Here is a 13,652-nt window from a genome sequence, read left to right on the forward strand (position 1 = left end):
TTTTAAGAATCTGACTAGTGAATTTAAACTTAAATTGTTTAAGTTAAAATCAACTTAAAACTGTGCCTGGCAGGGACTTCCCTGGTGGCACAGTGGTTAAGAATCCGCCTGCCAATGCAGAGGACACAGGTTCGAGCCCTGGTCCGGGAAGATCCCACATGCCGCGGAGCAACTAAGCCCGTGCGCCACAACTACTGAGCCTGCTCTCTAGAGCCTGTGAGCCACAACTACTGAGCCCGTGTGCCACAACTACTGGAGCCCATACACCTAGAGCCCGTGCTCTGCAACAAGAGAAGCCACAGCAATGAGAAGCCCGTGCACTGCAACGAAGACCCAACACAGACATAAATAAATAAATAAATAAAAATTAAAACAAAACAAAACAAAAACTGTGCCTGGCATAAGAGCAAGTCTTCATTAAATGTGAACTATTATTATAATCATTCAAGTAGAGAATGGATATGAAGGCCCCTTTGTTAAATAGCTAGGCATTATTTTAAAATTCGTTGTTATTTAAAATTTTCTTATTATGAAAAGTTTCAAGCATACAGAAAAGTAGATAGGATAACACAAGTACATTAAATATATACCCACTATATAGATGCAAATTTTAAAAATATTTTGCTATATTTATTTCATATATATGTATATATTAATATATATTTATATATGTAGATATGTGTGTATATGTATATATTTTTTGGTTGATAAATCATTTAAAAATAAGTTACAGATATCACGATACTAAATCATCAGCATGCATCACCAAAAAACAAGGCCCTGGGGCTTCCCTGGTGGTGCGGTGGTTGTGAGTCCGCCTGCCGATGCAGGGGACATGGGTTCGTGCCCTGGTCCGGGAAGATCCCACATGCCGCAGAGCGGCTAGGCCCGTAAGCCATGGCCGCTGAGCCTGCGCATCCGGAGCCTGTGCTCCGCAACGGGAGAGGCCACAGCAGTGAGAGGCCCACGTACCGCAAGAAAAAACAAAAACAAAAAACAAGGCCATTCTCCTATATCCTCCTATACCATTATCACACCTGAGACAGTTAGCAATAATTCCCTGATAGCTGATGCCCAGTTCACAGTTAGGATTTTCCCTATTGTCTTGCAAATGTCTTTTAGGGCTGTTTTTCTCAAACCAGACTCCTATCATGGACCAAGCATTGCATTTGGTTGTTATTTCTCTTAAATCTCTGAATCTGCAATAAACTATTTGTGCTGTTGTTATTTATGTTTGGTTTACTATCTCATTCTTCCCTCTCCTCTAACAAAACCCATCAGAAGAGCAAGCATCTTTGGGGAAAGGTACCCACCCTTTCTCTGGAACAATCTCTCCTCTAGGGAGGTATCCTCTGCCCTGGCACTAGGCCTAGAATGCCTCAGCATATCTGAAGGGAAGAGGGGGCTGGAGGGAAGATATAGGCAAGGGCAAGTACCTAGCCTGGAGCTCCAGGGAGCGCTGCTTTCCTGACACCAGGAAGGTCCGAGGCAGATTGAGGTTGGAGCTTTCCTTTAGCTGAATGGAGAGAGAAAGGGGCTTGGTGAGGCCTACTGAGCTCTACAGGGCCCTCGCCCCCTGCACATATGCACACACTTGGGGTCAAAGTCAGAATGTCTTTGTTCCTCCCAGCACCAAGGCCCCACTCCAGGTCCCCATTTCCCACCTCCTGGTGCTCACCTCCATGCCATCTACATCGATGCGTGCCCGCACGCTAAACTTCTGGCCAAGGAGCCGCAGCCTGGGCACACAGTAAAGGAGGCGGTCGTTGAACTAGGAAGGAAAAGGTTTCAGATGTATGTGTGGAGGACCCACAAGGGGTGTGGCCCAGCTCCCTTCCGTTATTACTCCCGAAGCTTTACTGCTAGGGACTCAAGGCAATAGGTGGAGAAAACACAGTCCAGACTGGGCACAAAGGTTGCAAGGAAAGAGCCTAGGCATGGGAGTCCCTTCCTAGTTGGGTGGCCTTGGGCAAGTCACTTCTCTCTAAGTCTTAGTTACATTATCTGTAAAGTAGAGAGAAAAAAAATTCCCAGTAAAGGTAGTGAAAATACAATGAGTTAGTAGAGGAAAGAATGGAGAGCAGGAAGTATAGCCTTGAGTGAGTACCAGGTCAATGTGGCGGGCAGGGGTGGGGGGCATGCACCCCTACCCGTGGCACTTACTAGTATGAGGTATCGGTCTTGAGTGGTCCCATTCTTTGCTGACAGCTTAAGGATGTGGCCTTCTTTTATGAGCTCTTTAGTGGGGCTGACAATGTCTTCCTCACCCCCTAGCAGCTCATATACCTTCAGCAGCTTGTGCATTCGTTCCTGGCAGGAGACAGTGAATAAAAGGCAGGGTTTGGGGTGCTGGCCTCCCCTCAGATGTCCACAAGTCGCAAGCCCCCCACCCCAGAACGGAGATCGAGATAGGTGGCTTGGCCAAGGAAGGGCAGGGGTTAGAAGGACCACTCACCATTTTGCGGATGGCAGCATTAGAGTGCTCTGCTGCTGTGGCTATCAGCTCCAGAGACTCTGCGGGCAGAGTGGGAGGTCAGATGGGGGGGCTAGCAGAGAAAAGGCTCTTGGGAGCTTCTTTGCTCCCTGAATACCTCCTCCTGGCCTGACCACACCCTTCCCATTCCAGAAAGTGCCAGCCTCAAAGATGTCCATAGCAACATCACTTAAAATCAGAAACTGACTCAATTAATGCCACAATAGCAGAATCACAGGACATGAAATAGCTGGCAGCCAATAAAACACAAGCTTAAGATTATTATTACCATTAAAAAAACAACAATAATAGTTACACATGTAACTGGAAGGAAATATACCCATGTTTAACAAGTTGTCTCTGGATGATGGGACTATGGGTGATTTTTATTGTCTTCTTTTTCCATATTTTTGACAGAGAACACATATTACTTTTATAATCACAAAAAAGTCAGATGAAGCAAAGAGATGATCCTATTCTTTGTCTCAATAATTCTGATTATAGGAATCTATACTAAGAAAATACACGTTTTATGTACAAATACACTTTCATTGCCGTGGTGTTTACAACAGTGTCAAACCAGAAACAACCCAGTTAAATAAATGTGCATTCATATAATGCAATACTAAACAACCTTTGCAAATGATGCTTTGGTAGGGTTTTTCATAATCTATGAAATGCTCAGGACATTTTAAGAAAAGGAAAGGATACAAACTTGTATATACCAAATGATCTCAATTTCACAAATATACGTGTATAAAAAACACCAGGAAGAAAATATGTCAAAATGTTCCTCACGCTTATTCTCTGGAGTCTCGTATCATAGGTGATTTTCTTCCCTGCCTCTTTCAGCTTTCCTGTATTTCCATATTTCCTATTGTGACCAGGTATCAGAAAAAAAACGAAATAAGTCCCTATGCATCTCCACACACTAACAAATCTTGCCCATGCTTGAGGCCCAGCTGCACTGCACCCCTCTCTTGTCTGCACGGTGCTGTATTTTCCCACTCAGAAAATATGCCTGTAATGGAGGAGCACAGGTGCTTCTGAAGAGGGTCCACATGGTTGGCAAACCAAGTGTTATTTTCCTAGGGGAAAATGACCAAGGAAAATGACCATGGAAAATGACCTCCATGACCAAGTCTTGGTGCTCAAGATCTGTGGCCCCTAACCCAGTTCAGGCCTTTCAGGTGCATCTCCAACCTCCCAGCCCTTTTCCATCCTAGCTGCCAGAGGGAGCATTCTCACATACAGCTTGCTGTCACTCCTCTGTTCAAATCTGTCAGTGGTTTCCCTTTGCCTTCAGGGTAAAGACCCAGTCCTTTAGCCTGGCATTCAAGGCCCTTGGTGATCTGGCTTCTGTTGACCTCTCCAGCTTTCTCCACTTGCACCTCTCTAAACATGTCCTGTCTTGCTTCACCTGGCCAACTCAGTCTTCTGAATTCAGCTCACCTCCTCCTATAAGCCTGCCCTGAGTTCCCAGGCTGGATTAGGATACTGTCTGGATTTCCACCTTCCCCTTTGCTCCCCTCTGTCCCACCAGTCACACTACGTATCCATTGTGTATTTATATATCTGCATCCCTCAGCAGACTAGGAGCTCCCTAGGATGGGGCCAAGTTCTCACCATCCTCTCCTGGGCTCCTGAACAGATGCTTTGCATGCCATCATTCAATTGTCACAACAACCCTATGTGCCCTGTTTGTCCAATGAGGATATTGAGACAGAGAGAAGAGGTGCCGGCCCTAGGCTATCTGCCTGGGAGGCAGCAGAGCTGACATCAGAGCTGCCCTTTCTCCCACACATTCTGCATCTCCCCTACCCCAGGGCAACGGGCATGCTGGGTTGTGGAGGTAGGCAGTGCCCCGGGAAGGGGACAGGAAGAAGACTCTGGCAAGCTGTGGGCATATAAGTTCAGGCCTGTGGAGGCCGCTGGGCTCAGACCGCTTTGCTATCAAAGTGTATTGTGTGAGGTACAGACTGGCATTTACAGGGATCCAGTGTGTGCAGGCTCTGTCTGGGGATTCAGTGTGGGGATTTCAGTCCAGGATTTCACTTGGGGGTTCAGGCTAGGGAGTGCGCTTTGGGGAGCTTTGTGTAGGAGCTTGGTCTGGAAGCTCTGGTGGGCCTGGTCTGGGCTTGGCAGTCTGGGATCTTGGTTTGAGTTCAGTCTTGGGCTCAGGGTAGGCTGCTCAGGCCAGGAGTTCCAGCTGGCCTGGTTTGGGGAGTCTAGGGTCCAGGCTCCAGAGTTCAGTCTGGGAAGTAGAAAGTGGGGGAGTCAGTCTGGGGAACCAGGATTCAGTGGGGGCTCAGACCTGGAGGTACTTTCTGGGGCTCTACCTGGGGATTTGAGTCTTGAGGGGTAAAAAAAAATAGAGAGGTCAGCTTAAGATCTTGGGCTGGGGAGCTTAGTGAGCACATCTCAGGCTGGCTCTCATTCAGAGATTTTCATACTGAGCAGCTCAGAAAACTGGATTGGGAAGTTCTTTCTGGGGGGTTCATCTTTGGGCTCAATGTGGGGAGCTCAGCTGGCCAAGCTCAAGCTCTGAAGTTCATTCTAGGGACTCAGATAGGGCTGAGATTGGTATAAAACAGGAACCTAAGTTAGGTGAACTCAATCTGGGGGCTGATTTTAGGGGCATTCAGTATGGAGGGCATCAGTCAGGGCATTCAGTAATAAAAACAACTAACATTTATTGAGTCTTTACCATGTGCCAGGTACTGTGCTAATAGCGTCACCTGGATCATCTCATTTATCCTCAAAACAATTCTATGAGGTAGGTATCATCATCATCTGGAGAGTCATTCTTTTGGGGTCAAGCTAGAAGTCTCAGTCTGAGCGACAGTAAATGGCGGGGGGTAATCTAGGGTGCTCAGTTTGGCAATACCTGTCTATAAAATGGTGGCTAAGGAGATGAGACTGGGAAGCTCTTTTGGGGGAATCTCCCTCTGGGACCTCAGGCCGAGGGCTGTGACTGGGAACCCACTCTCAGCACCCCGGGTGGGGAGAGCATTTTGGAAACTCAGTCTGGGGATGTTAGTTTGGGGAAACCAGTGTGGGGGATCTATAACTGGGACCTCAAACTGGGTTCAGCCTGAGGGCTCAGGTTGGAGATGTCAGTCTATGGGGCTCAACCCAGGTAGTCAGTCTGGAAGGCTTTTTCTAGAGGTTTAGGTTTTATAGTTCATCCTGATACCTCAGTGGGGATTCTCATTTCGGGGAAAGGACTAAGGCACTTAGTCTGCAGAGGTCTGTTTGTAGAGTTCAGCTATCAAATTTTCTAGTGTTCTAGCTCTTTCTAGAAGTCCAGGCTTGGTAGCAAAGTGCCCCATCTGGTGGGGTGCAAGGGGCTCAGTTTAGGAAGTGGACACAGCAGTGGACACAACTGTCTGCTCCCGACCCTTGTGGCTTCCAGGACCCCACATTTTCTTGGTTTTCCTCCTACCTTTAGGGCTATTCCTTCTAAGTCTCCTTTGCTGATTCCACCTCCCTCAGCTTTGTCCTTGGCCCCCTTTTCTTCTCCATTTACACTCAATCCCTTGGTGACTATGGCCAGCCTCATGGCTTTGCACACTATCCCTGTGCTAGTGACATCCAAATCTCTCTCCCTGGGATTCTAGGCTCATCTAACTCCAAATCAAAGTCCTAAACTCATCTCAGGAACCATCACCACCAGCCAAAAATATGCATGCAAGTCATTCTTGAGACTCTTTCTCCCAAGCCCCACACCCATTCACCCTAGTTCTTTCAGTGCTACTTTCAAATATAATATATTCTGAATCCAACCATTTCTCACTACTTCCACTGCTACCATTCTCATCAAGCCAACCTTTCCCACTCAGATTATTGCAAAAGGCTTCTAACTGGTCTCTCGGCTCCCTTTCTGGCTCCTCAAGTGATCCTAATCAAAACCTTGCCATGGCTACCCACTGCACTCAGAATAAAATCCATCTCCTCATCTTGGCCTTCAAAGTCTTGCTCCTGTCTCCAGCCCTATTTCTTCCACCATTCTACCTTCACTGGTCATGCTCATGTCACACTGGTCCTCTTGTTGGTCCAGAGATATGCAAGCTGCCGCCCCCTGCCCCACCCCCACCCCCCCTTAGGAACTCTGCACCTGCTGTTGCCTCTGCCTGGAACATACTCCTCCCTACTCAGCACGTGGCTCCCTTCTTCTTATTCAGAGTTGACTCAAATATCCTCTATTCTGAGAGGCCACCCAATCTAAAGTTGACCCCCCAGTCACTGTCACATTACCCTCTTATTCTCTGAATCACACATAGCACCTATCTAATGTTCTCCAGTGTATTTATGACTTTTGTCTACTATCTCCCCGAGTATAATACACACTCCCTGAGATCAAGGACCTTGTCTGTCTTGTTCACCTCCATGTCCCATGTGCCTAGGACAATGCACAGAACACCGAGGTGCTCAGTAAATAGCTGTTATATTAATGAAGGAATGAATGGAAGTAACAGTCTGGGGAGAGAAAGTTGGGGAGACTCTGGGCAGCACTCTTTGGGGTGTGACCCTGAGGAGTGGGTCTCATACTGAAGAAATCAGAATGAAACACTTTTCTAGTGGTTCAGTGTGTGAGTACTTGTCTAAGGAGGTGGTATCTCAGCCTAGAGATCCAAATCTGGGAGGCAGAAAATATGGAGTCCAGTCTGAGGTGCTCAGTTCTGGAGAGGTGATTCTGTGGGGTTCTGATCAGACATGGGGGTTCTTTTGGGAGGGTCATTCTGGGTAGTGGCTGGTGGATACGGAGTGAAGCTCTAATGTGGAGGATGGAAAGTCAGGGGTTTGATGAGACAAGCCTCTTTCTGGGGAGCTCAGCTGTGGAGATTCAGTAAAGAGGACTTGGCCTGAGAGGGTCAGTCTGGGCTCTTAGCCTGGTGGCTCAGTCCCTGGGGGTTTAGACTCAGTTTCATTTTGCACTTGGGACAACTTCGTTTGAGGACAAGTCAAGGGGTCAGCCTTGGGGTCTCAACCTAGGAAACAGATGGCTCCCTTTAGGGGATCTTTCTGGGTATGCCCCTCAAACTCTGGAGTTCCAGTTGGGAACTTCAGACTGAGGGGGGACTCCTGAATGTTCTGTCTGGGTACTCAGGTAGAGATCTCAACCTGGAGGTTCATCCTGGGGTCTCATTCTGGACCCTCAAGGTGGGCCTTTCAGTTTGGAGGTCCTATTCTGAGATCTCAATTACGTGGCAATGGAAGGCTGACCCTGTGAGTTAAGTCTTGGGGTGGGGGGGGGCAGGGCCCGTTGTGTGCACTCACTTTGGGCATCCTTGCTGTCCGGGGAGCCATGGGGCAGCTTTAACAGATAGTCCTTGAGAAGCAGCTCATAACGGGGGATGCGCTGCACAGGCTCCAGCATGTGGTGCTGCAAGGTCAGGTTGCCACAGGCTTCCTCCTTCTGTGACAGGCAGAAGCAGGAGGGTTCAGGTCTGGCCAAAGACCCTTGACTGGGTCCCTGCAGACCTGTCCACCCCAGTCGGCCCCAACCAGCTTCACTGCTTACCTGCACCTCATGGATGATCACTTTAAACTGGGTAGAGCGCTCTGTCCAGGTGTTGACCAGCTCCACGGCCCGGTCAAAGTTCTTCACATACTCGCCATACATCTTGAGGAAGGGTGCCAGCTTCTGCAGGATGTCTCCAATGCGTGGGTAGCGGTCCCTAGGGGGAAACAGGGGCTGATGTGGTCCTGCTGATTCTTGTCCCCCACAATGCCCCCACCCTGTAGGCCGGTCTTATCTCAGTCCTGGAAATCTACCTCTCAGCCAGTCTGCTCCTTTGGAAATGCTGCTTATATTATACACAAAGTAGGCCAAAAGGCTCAGTTTGACCTGAGACCACAGCCTGGGCTGCCACCCACCCCAACTCTGCCCTGCCTTGAGCACAAGGGATGACACGTCCTGGAATACCCGCTCTGACCTTACTGCAAGGGCCACTTCATACACTGCTTTTTGATTCTGTGCCCAGCCTTGTGCTGGGTGATTCTGGGGACACAAATGAGTCACACTTAGCTGAGCCCTGAGAGGGTCACTGTCAGGTAGGGGAGGGCAAAGTAACCAGGCCTGGTTGCACTCCTCAGGAGTCACAGTCTACTGGAGGACACAGAGGACCAAACCTGGTCCCAGCCTTCATTGGTCACAGTCTGCTGGGGGAGACATGAGAACCAGCCCTGGTTCAGCCCTCAGGGGTCATAGTAGTTGGGGAGATGTAGGAAGTGACTTCATGCCAGCCGTCTGTGGTCACACAGACACGCTTTATCCTGTGGGTGTGGGGAGCATGGAGATGATTTAATCAGGAAGTGACATGGTCTGATTGTTGTTCAGAAAGACCATTATGGCAGGTGGTATAGACGCTAAAGGATGAATTGGAAGAGGAGAGCTTGGAAGCCAGGAGACTGCCTATGAACCTTGCCCTTCTACCTCAGGACTCAGCTCAGATCTCACCTCCTTCCTGAATCCTTCTTTAACCCCCAGGCTAGTTTTGGTCCCTTTATCTGGATTCCCACAGCCTCCCATTCTCAGCTCTATCATAGCACTGATAAAAACAAACAAAAACAAACAAAACAACAAAAAAAACAATAGCTCACATTCATTTAGCACTTATTACATACCAAGTACTGTTTTAAGCTCTCTACATGTATCAACTCATTTAATCCTTAAAATAACCCTACAAGGTAGGCTATTACTATTACCCTCATTTCACAGCTGAGGAAACTGAAGCAGAGTAATTTAAGAAACTAGCTTAACATCATAAAGCTGGCAAGAGGCAGAACTGGAATTTGACCCCAGCGAGTTTGGCTCCTAACCTCATACTCTTTAGAGCTTTGCTATTATTCTGTTGTAATTTTCTGAGTCCTGATCTGTCTTTCATTATAGATTGGGAGAGCCTAGAAAGCAGAGCTTAGGCCTGATTCTTTCTGTGAAAGGTGGTGAGGGGAGAGGGCAGGCAGGAATGAACTCTCGTGCACACATCTGGCCTGGGCTCTGCAGGCAAGTGGACAGGAAGGCGGGCAGCCTAGGTCTGGGGCCCCTCACCATTCCTCCATGCGCTTCTCTAGCTCAGGCAGCAGGAACTGTTGGTGGAAGCAATAGATGGAGCAGATGTTAGAGAAGATGCCATGGACGACGTCAGCCGGGAAGGAACTGCGGTTCCGAGCTTCTTCCAGCAGCCGGGCGCAGAACACCTATGGGGCAGGGCAGGAGAGATCAGCCCAGTGGGGCCTGGGGCTTAGCTGGGCAAGGGGCAACTGGCAGGTGAGGGCAGTGTCTTTGGGCAGCTCTGTGGAGTTTTGGGATCAGCACTGATCTTGAGACTGAGGAGTGAGGGAATGGAGTTTGGCTTATAATGTGGGGTTGGATTTCAGGTTGTCAAGGTTAGGATCTGAAGGTAGGCACTGGAACAATGAGAAGTCAGGATCAGGGTCAGGATCAGAGAGAAGTTTGGAATTAGATCCATTCATTTAACAAATATTTTTGAGTGTCTACTGTGTGCCAGGCAGTGAACAAAGCAGACAAAAATTCCTACCCTTAGGGATTCTAGTGGGTTTGGGGGTCAGGAATAGGTCCAGGGTTAGAATGAGGTTCAGAGTGTGGTTCACGGCCAGGGGTTAATTCAGGATCTGGGTCAGAGTTGCAGTCAGGGCTGGTATACCTACCCAGGTTTAGGAATGAGGGTTGATACAAAGATCAAGCTTGGGGTCATGAATCAGAGTTGGCTTCAGGGATAGGATGGGGGTCAAGGTCAGAGGGGAGCCTTACCAAACTCTAGATTCTGGCCCCAATGGTAGGGTTGGGCTCAGGTCCTATTACTTCCTCCTTGGCACCCGCCTACCAGGTCCTGGTGCCCCAGCACCCCTGAGGGACCATTCACCTGATCCAGGAGGTGGAGCCTGGAAACATAGGCTTTCTCGGTTTGCAGGAGCTCATTGGCAATGTGGAACACCTTCTGCTGCACAGTCAACTGCAGAGAGAAGAGGCAACTGCTGGTCCATCATCCTGTACCCTAATCTTCACAAAACCCCCAGAATTCTCAGATAGTGCAAATGCTACTCTAAGCCTAATGCCACCCCGAGATAACCCTACCTCCCATCCCTGAACCCATAAGCCCCACAGGTTCACCCCTAACTTCCCCGTGTTTCGTAAAGGTCACCCCTCAATTCTGATGCCGTGCACTCCTCATTCGGTCACTCATTCACCCAGCCATCTGCTCCCTCTATTCACTCAGCATAGTGTAGTGGTTAAGGTGTGGGCTGGAAAGTCAGACTTTCTGGGTCCAAATCCTAGCTCTGACATTTACTAGCCTGCATAAGTTGTATAAATGCTCTGTATTTAAGTCTCTTCATCTACATATACAGATAATAATAGGACCTAAGTCCATTTGTAATTGAGAAAACAAAATCATTTAATATAAATAAAACATATTAGACTATGGATTAAATAGACTATAAATGTTATTTATTCACCAACTCAGTTCACTGTCAGCAAAGGCTTACTGAGTACCTGGGGTGTGAGGAAAACCCAAAAGTATAAAAATGTATAAAACTCATTGCCTGTTGGGCCACTTGCCTGTTCACTGGACACATATTTGCTGAGTCCCAGACCTCGGCCCCCACATTTGAGCCGGGTTCTGGCGGAGCAGGTATTCTGGCTGCAACCTAATTAAGTGCAAGGATGCCTTTGGAAGCAGTGTTAGGCTGCTGGGGCACAGAAAGGGATTCCTGCTGCTGAGAGCCTTTGTCCACAGCCTCAGGTTCCTAGGGGGCTCTAAGCTCTTGTGGCCCTCCGGAGGCCAGCTGTCTGGAAGTCTCTCTGGATGTGAAACTTTCCATTTTACAAATAAGGAAACTGAGGCTGTGGTGGGGCAGCAGAGACTTGCCCAATGTCACATAGCTACTGAATCTGGGGATTTTCCAGTTGGAACAGGACTTTAAAGATCCCTAACGATGATGCCCATCTTCAAGATGGAAAAACTGAGGTCCAGCTAGTGGTTCTTGGATGAGGGTAGAACAATTTTCCTAGTGGGCATTTGGAACTGTCCATGGTCATTTTTGTATTTACAGTGATGGGGGGACAGCGTACAGGTCTGCTACTGATATTTAGTACCAGGAGACCAGGGAAGCCAAACATTCCAAGTGGAAACAATGCCCTGTTTCAAGAAATACTGAGCTGGGGGAAGAATCAAGTGTAAAAGCCAGGCTCCTGATTTCTCCACACAGTCCTGCCTCTCGGTGAACGTGGGTCAGTACCTCCACAGACTCTTGTCTCTCCATCGGGGGCACTGGGATTTCTCTGTCCTTCTCATCCTCCTCCTCGTCATCCTCCTCCTCCAGGTCACTATCGACCTCCTGGGAGCTGGGTCGGTGGGGGTCGGCCAAAGCAACAGGGACACTGGCCAGGGCAGGGAGCCCAGGGCAGAGGCTGTGGCTGGGGGGCCCATCATCACTGATGAAGCAGGTCTCCTCGCTGTTGGATGGTGAGCTGATGCTGTCAATACCGCTGTCCCGATTGGGCACCTTCTCGCCGTCCCGGGGCCCGGGAGCCAGCAGGAACAGGCAGCGGGAGGCCTCGCCCTCGGGGAGCTGGGGCACTGGTGGCTGCAGGGGTGGCTGTGGCAACATGGCTGGCTCTGCGGGACCTGGGCTGGGGCCAGGGGCTGGCCTATCCGAGGCAACAATCACAGGCTCTCTGAGGTGGGTGGTGGACACACATGAAGGCAGGGTATGAGCTTGACTGAGAGGCCTGTCTTACAACTGTCCTTTCTATCCCAGGCCCACCCTACCCCCACAGGGTCCCCTGGGGACCAGACTCACCTTTCAAATTTCTCAATCAGTGAGGATACTGCTGCAGAACTGAGGCTGGCCTCTGCCCTGGAGGCCAGGCCTTTGGCTACTCGAGGGTCTGCAGGCAGTGGGCGTGATGGCGGGGGTGGGATGGGCTCAGGTGGTGGGGGCATCCGGGGCATCTGCAGGTAGCTGGGCTTTGGGGGGACTAGAGAGATGGATGGGAAAAAGAGGGGAGATCCCAATGGGCTGAGTTTGGAGTTGGCTGTCATAGCCAGACCACAGGCCCCTCCACAAACCCCCAGTCTGTACCTTTGCCTGAGGTAGGCACAGAGCAGGCCTGAGGTGAGATGCCAGTATGCACATGTTAGCCCCAGGTCTCAGCCCTTTGCCCCTAGACCACAGTGCTTCCTGTCCTTCTAACAAGCCTTCTCCTCTCCCACTGGCCAACCTTTCCCCTCCTGTGTCCCCTCTCATGGGCCATTCTTCTGCCCCTCTCTGGACCCACTTACCCTGTGGCTTTGGGCCCGGTGCCCGCTTCAGTGGTGAAGGACGCTGGCTGGGGGTTTCAGTGGGGGGACCTGGGTCTGAGCGAAGTCGCTGGGGACCTTCTGGATGAGGCTCAAGGCTCTGGCCAGGGTCAAGGGACAAACTTTTAACCAGGATACGGTTTCCCTGGTGCAGCCCTGCAGAAAGGGAGAAACTGGGTGTGAAGCAACTGATTACCCCAACTGGGAAGCTGTATGTCTTAGCAGGTACCTGTGATATCGGGTTTTCCTGAGCCCCTTTCCTGGCCACACTGCCTTTCTGGGAAGCTTTACCTCAGCCGTCAGACGGGGAGCCAGGCCCAGGGTTGTGGCTGGCTGTTTTCAGTAACAGACAAGAGTTCTTTGTGATTAGTACATTGATTTCTTGTATGTCAGCAGGCATTATTATTAGGGAGTTTAACCAGGCTGGGGGTGAGCACGAGCAGCCTATGGTTTGTGTACATGCTTGCACTCTTGTTTATTTAGCCACAGTGAGATGCTGAGCCTAAACCATTCTTCACCTTTTTTCTTAAGGTCCTGAGGATATCTGGACTTCCTTTTCTATGGTTTTATATAGCTAAAAATGATGAAATTATATTTCATGAACAAAAGTTTTGCTTCTTAAAATGCCAGCTTCTCACTAATCTGTACTATCCTCTATTTCCACACCTACACACACAAACACACAGCCAGCACCCAGAGTTCAGGTCATAGGAACAGCTTTAAACAGGCAAAAAAATTCAGAAAAGGGAGGCCTTTTTGCACTGTCCCTCTTCTTTCACTGTGGGCTCCCTACCTACCTTTGTCTTTGGGCCTGGGGGAGATGATGGTCACACTGGGGAGAGAAGATTCAA

At 49.4% G+C, this 13,652-nt stretch overlaps 1 protein-coding gene across 1 annotated transcript in view; it reads right to left on the bottom strand.

Annotated features, from left to right (window-relative positions):
* FGD1 (FYVE, RhoGEF and PH domain containing 1) overlaps window positions 1-13,652 on the bottom strand; it is a gene marked incomplete at its 5' end in the record, with an annotated part of 35,619 nt that overhangs the window by 6,323 nt on the left and 15,644 nt on the right. Inside the window, 11 exons of the mRNA XM_082681642.1 lie at window positions 1,437-1,516; window positions 1,679-1,771; window positions 2,164-2,310; window positions 2,456-2,514; window positions 7,754-7,892; window positions 7,998-8,154; window positions 9,528-9,676; window positions 10,363-10,452; window positions 11,738-12,176; window positions 12,302-12,479; window positions 12,784-12,957. Coding sequence (XP_082537768.1) covers window positions 1,437-1,516; window positions 1,679-1,771; window positions 2,164-2,310; window positions 2,456-2,514; window positions 7,754-7,892; window positions 7,998-8,154; window positions 9,528-9,676; window positions 10,363-10,452; window positions 11,738-12,176; window positions 12,302-12,479; window positions 12,784-12,957 — 1,705 coding nt within the window. The remainder of the gene's footprint in view (window positions 1-1,436; window positions 1,517-1,678; window positions 1,772-2,163; window positions 2,311-2,455; window positions 2,515-7,753; window positions 7,893-7,997; window positions 8,155-9,527; window positions 9,677-10,362; window positions 10,453-11,737; window positions 12,177-12,301; window positions 12,480-12,783; window positions 12,958-13,652) is intronic.

This window comes from Grampus griseus (genome assembly GCF_964374135.1).
Source record: "Grampus griseus genome assembly, chromosome: X".
NCBI classification, from domain to species: Eukaryota; Metazoa; Chordata; class Mammalia; order Artiodactyla; family Delphinidae; genus Grampus; species Grampus griseus.